The sequence below is a fragment of the Halyomorpha halys genome, unplaced genomic scaffold, assembly GCF_000696795.3.
Source record: "Halyomorpha halys isolate HHAL.00 unplaced genomic scaffold, Hhal_1.1 Scaffold38.1, whole genome shotgun sequence".
NCBI lineage: Eukaryota > Metazoa > Arthropoda > Insecta > Hemiptera > Pentatomidae > Halyomorpha > Halyomorpha halys.
The window spans coordinates 378370-383836 of NW_027110526.1; the positions used below are offsets into that span (position 1 = coordinate 378370).

General features: G+C 27.8%; 1 protein-coding gene across 1 annotated transcript in view; it reads right to left on the reverse strand.

The window, feature by feature from the left end:
* The window catches only part of LOC106687279 (thioredoxin), a 15421-nt gene extending 12090 nt beyond the window's left edge, over nucleotides 1-3331 (reverse strand). The window contains exon 1 of the mRNA XM_014431064.2: nucleotides 3180-3331. Within this exon, the coding sequence (XP_014286550.1) occupies nucleotides 3180-3274 (95 nt within the window). The 5' untranslated portion in view covers nucleotides 3275-3331. The remainder of the gene's footprint in view (nucleotides 1-3179) is intronic.
* Nucleotides 3332-5467: the final 2136 nt, after the last annotated feature.

The following is a 5467-nucleotide window of genomic DNA, read 5'->3' on the forward strand; positions in this document are numbered from 1 at the left end:
AGGGTGAGCTGTTTCATATACCTGGGAATTGAAGTGAGCAGCCAATACCTCTCAGGAGATTAGCAGAAGGATCGTTGTTGCCAGCCTATGCTGCTTTGGCCTGGCAAGACATTTCAGAAGCGAGTTGCTTTCTAATGGGACCAAGGTAAATCTCTATAAGACACTTGTACGTCCCGTTGGGCATACGGATCCTAGGCTTGGGCCTTCATTAAAGCTGATAAAGCAAGACTTGGACTTCGAGAGGTCCATTCTGAGAAAAATATTTGGACCTGTTAGAGAGGGCAATGCAGGGAGAAGAAAGAAGAAGGTGAAGCTAAGGGTGGCGAGGGTGCCCAGCGATGACATCCCATAAAAGGTCCTATCCGATAAACTACATAGAAAGAGAAGAGTAGGGAGGCCGAACATGAGATGGTCAGATGCTCGGGGCCTTCTGGGAACCCGAAACTGGAGAGCAGAAGACAGAAAGGCCTGGCGCAAGCTACTAGAGGAGGCTCGGGCTGTCGCGCCAATTATGATGATGATTTTTATACATCTTAAATAACAAGATACTGCTTTTCTCTATTATGTTAAGCATTGTTAATTATGAAATAAAAAAAAAAAAAAGTGAAATAATTGGGGAGTCGATATCAGTCAGTATTAATTTTTAATAACCTTCTGGCATGAGAACTACCAGAACAATTAAGTTAAAATTTGTAACATTACAAGGTTAAGGACTTGTATTATTTTTTAATTAAATAAATTCTAATAAAAGTTTAGGATTCGTTAAACTCAATCTCCGCAGTGGCAAGTAAATTCTACCATATCAGTTAAAGGCTAAGTTTATTTATTTTTTATTATGTTCCTCTAAAATTATATTTTTTTATATACTTTTTTTTTAATAAAGTTTAATTTCAAAAGCTACTTTAGTTTCGTTTTATTTCATAAGCTACTTTAGTTTTTTTAATTTATTTAAAAACATATTTGATCCTTTTTTCTCAACTTTATTCTTTACAAACCTTCCAACGTTTCGACCCTCAGGTCATTCTCAAGGATACCTTCATTTTGATGTCATTTTCTTTTTTAAAATTTTAAAAATACTGGCTAATTGCCTTTGTCCCACTTCTCTTCTTTCTTTCATTTACATTTGCAACCTTAAAAACGATAAGGTAACATTAAAGGTTTTAAGGTTGCAAATGTAAATGAAAGAAAGAAGAGAAGTGGATTGTAAAAGTTTTAAATTTAAGAAGGAATTATATAGAAAAATTTATATGGGACAAAGGCAATTAGACTGCATTTTTTAAGATTTTAGAAAAGACAATGACATCAAAATGAAGGTATCCTTGAAAATGACATGAGGGTCGAAACGTTGGAAAGTTTGTAAAGAATAAAGTTGAGAAAAAAGGATCAAATTTGTTTTTACATAAACTAAACCACTCTCAAACAAGAATATATTAATAAAAATTAATCTACTTTAGTTTTGTTTTATTTATTCCAAAAAGTATCGAATTTTCAAAAAAAAAAATTCTAAAACTTTTAACTGATAGAGTATATATATCGCTGCTATATTTGAGTAGTAATACAACTAAAAAAAATGATTATATTTTCCACTTGAGATCAGATGTGCCGGTATTAAACTATACTCAATTTTTCTTTTAATAACGATATAAGCTTAGTTATTTTATTATTTTCGAAAGATTTTTTCGAATCGGTTTCTTTAATTGTGACACGTTTTGCTTGGAGGCCAGTAGGAAGCATTTTTTTTTCGTTAACAGTGGCATATTTGGACCTGAACTTTACGATTTTTGACTTCAAATCAACAAACGTAACAAGGTATGGAGGGAAGGCGAAATAGAGAATACAATAAATGAGAATGTGCTATGAGTCATAAAAAAAAAAATAAATAAAAAAAAAAAAGGGAACTAATAAAGGAATTGATTTCATTTTTTACAATCATAATTGTCCTGGCCCGCAAAAAGAAAAAATCAATTTATGATAAACCAACGTGAGTTAGCAATATATAATTTTTACGCAAAAAAAAAAAAAATATATTTTTCATATGTAAAAATTATATACATATATTTTTTTTTTCATAGCCCCCTGACGAAATAAGTGATTGAATACATACATAAACCTACCTATATGTATGTATTCAATCACTTATTTCGTCAGGGGGGAGGGGTACGAAAAAAATATATATATTATTTTTACATGAATTTGTGGTATTATAAAAACTCATATTTGGACCTGAACTTTACGATTTTTGACTTCAAATCAACAGACGTAACTAGGTATGGAGGGAAGGCGAAATAGAGAATAGAATAAATGAGATTTGTGCTAAGATTCATAAAAAAGAAAAAGAAAAAAAAAAGGGAACTAATAAAGGAATTGATTTCATTTTTTACCATGATAGTTGTCCTGGTTCGCAAAAAGAAAAAATCAATTTATGTTAAATATCAACGTGAGTTAGCAATATATAATTTTTACGCAAAAAAATAATATATTTTTATAAATTATATACATATATTTTTTTTCATATCCCCCCGACGAAATAAGTAATTGAATACATACATAAACCTACCTATATGTATGCATTCAATTACATATTTCGTCAGGGGGGGAAGGGGTACAAAAAAAATATATATATTATTTTTACATCGATTAGTGGTAATATAAAAACTCATATTTGGAAAACGAATTTAAAGAAGTAAAACCTATTATTAATACAGCTCCGTATAGTAAATCAATTAGGTACCTAGTAATTTATCCGTATTATTGTAATTTCTGTAGTCTTTTTCGACTTTTCATTAAATTACCTGTAATTTACAATGAAAATATAACTTGTTTAATTCTAAGATTTTTTTTTTAAATGGGTTATTTACAGTATTGTTACAGTTATAATACACAATGCATTTATTTAATAAATTTAGTTCTAAGAGACAAAAATATCTATTACAAAAAATTAGAAAAATAGAATAAAGTTTGAGGACAATGTTTGAACAGATTTATATCTAAAATGCTTATAAGAATCTCCACTAAAATTAGTATTATTTAAGATGTAGCACTAATCAAGCAAAGCATTTATCTGTTAATTTGAAAAATGAGATAGATAAAGCAAAAATAATTTTTTTAAAAAATGCCTAATAGTTAGTATATATCAATACAAATATATATAAAATTTAATAAAATGAAGAAATAATTACCATATTGCACAAAAATAAAAGCAAATGAGCTTGTTCCATGATGAATATACAAGTTCTACGAGTTGTTCGCCGTATGCGATGTCGTGCATTACCATTTTGAGTGAAGCCTAAGGAAGAAAGGACAGAGCTCCGGGCATGGCTTTAACATTACACTTCGTATTTAGGATTAATAAAATCATTTGTTTATACAATGAATGCCAAGTCAATTGTTCAAACTATTACTATCTTATCTATACCGAAACTTTGTACCACGTTGGACTTTAGGAGGTAGAAAGATCTCATGATCCTTAATTGTGTTTTGAATCTAGAAGTCCTTAGATAATTATCAAAAGCCCAATATTTAAAAATATACGGAGTAATTTTTTTAATTAATTCCATTAAGAAAATTTATATAATGGAACCGTTATTTCGGAAATATTTGTGTTATTAATATTTATAAGAATATTACTTTTTGAAACACCCGCGGGTGGGTTATCACCATTTTTCTTCATTAAATGAGTTGTTAGGTCGTAAACATAGAAAATATAAATATACATTTATATAGAACATATAAATACCTAATATATGAAGGAGGTGGTGGGGGAAAGCGAGCAAAAAAACGAACAAAAAATACTTAACAACTATTTATTTGCACTTTTCGCACCAATTCGCTTCATCAAGGCTAAAAAAAAAACAACTAAAAAATATCTTGACAACGTAGGATAATAATACACAAAAAAGTAAACTAAGGTAAGGTTAAAATTGATTTAAAAATGAACAAAAATAAAAATATAGTTATAACATAGACAATAATAAGTAGATAACAGATGATTACGTAAACTATTAGATTTTAAATGAGCAGACTTAATAACAACTAAAAATAGAAAAGTAGATTTGAGAGAAATGAAAAAAATCTAACACACTAAAAGATAAAAAATTAAGGAATTGAGTTGAGAATAAATAATAATTTATTTTTTTTTTTTAAATTTATTATATTGCAATAACTATTTTTATTTCTTCTTTTTGTTCATTTTTTAATACTTTTCTATTTTCTTATATTTACAAAAATTTTAACCCGATCTTAGTTTACTTTTTTGTATCTTATTATCCTACATTGTCTAAATATTTATAGATGTATTTGTATTTTATTTTAGCCATGATGAAGTTCTACAAAGTGGGGCGAAACAATGGCAAATTAATAGTTATTAACTATTTTTTTTTACCGTACAACCTACCATCTCCTTCATATTTTGAAAAATATGGTCAATCATTTATATGTATAAATATTTAATATTTATAAGAAAATGTCGTTTTAGATACACATACCCGTTTGGAAATGATGAGAATTGTTATTCATTAAATAAGTAGTTCGGTCATAAAACATGGTAACTGCAAAAATTAAAACTATTACGATGTTAAATTGTTTGTTAATTATAAAGTTTAACCCTCAACAAGCAGTCTACAATATCGACATTATTCTCTTAATAAAACAAATTTTTCAAAGTTTCCATCAACAACTTATGAATGCAGCATTTAAAAAGACATTAATGTCAAAAACTTCAATTTAAAATTGAACGCCACAAATAAAAATGTAAAAATGTTGGTTCAGATGATGAATTTAATTAAAATATAATGTCAGGGTCAAAAATAGCTACCCATTCCTTAAATAAAATGGTTTGTATTCAAATTAAGTCTCAAAACACTCTTTATTATTTTTTTAAGTTTAACGTTTCGGCCAATTCGGCTATCCTCAATCATAAATTTACACCTCACATCCAATAATTTAAAAACTTCTTGCAGGCTTTTCTTTCTGCCCAGGTCATTAATTTCAGATAAATCACCGTATTTTGTCTATTAAATTTTAAAACTTTTAATTACATATTAACTTATCACTTACCTATCACACAATATTTTTCCTTTTCAAGTGACAATAGTGTCCAGTTAATTTGTAATGAAAATTTTAAAATTTAATAGAAAAGTGACATTAATTTGACTTAAATTAATGACCTAGGTAGAATATCCTGAAACAAGATGTGAAATTATGTATAAGATTGTCCTTGAGAAAGCCGAATGGACCGAAACGATAATAAAGAGTGTTTTTAGACTTAAATTGGATACAAATAATTTTATTTAAGTAATTAAAACTAGTCTCAAAAAAAGGAAAAGATTATATATAAATTCAATTTTTTTTTTTAGACCTAGTAGTCTGAACGCAAACTAATGAATAAGAAAATCTATATAGATGTATTTATTGTTAAAAAAAAAATAAAAAAAAAATTAGAGTGCTACCAATGGGTAGTTTCTCTACA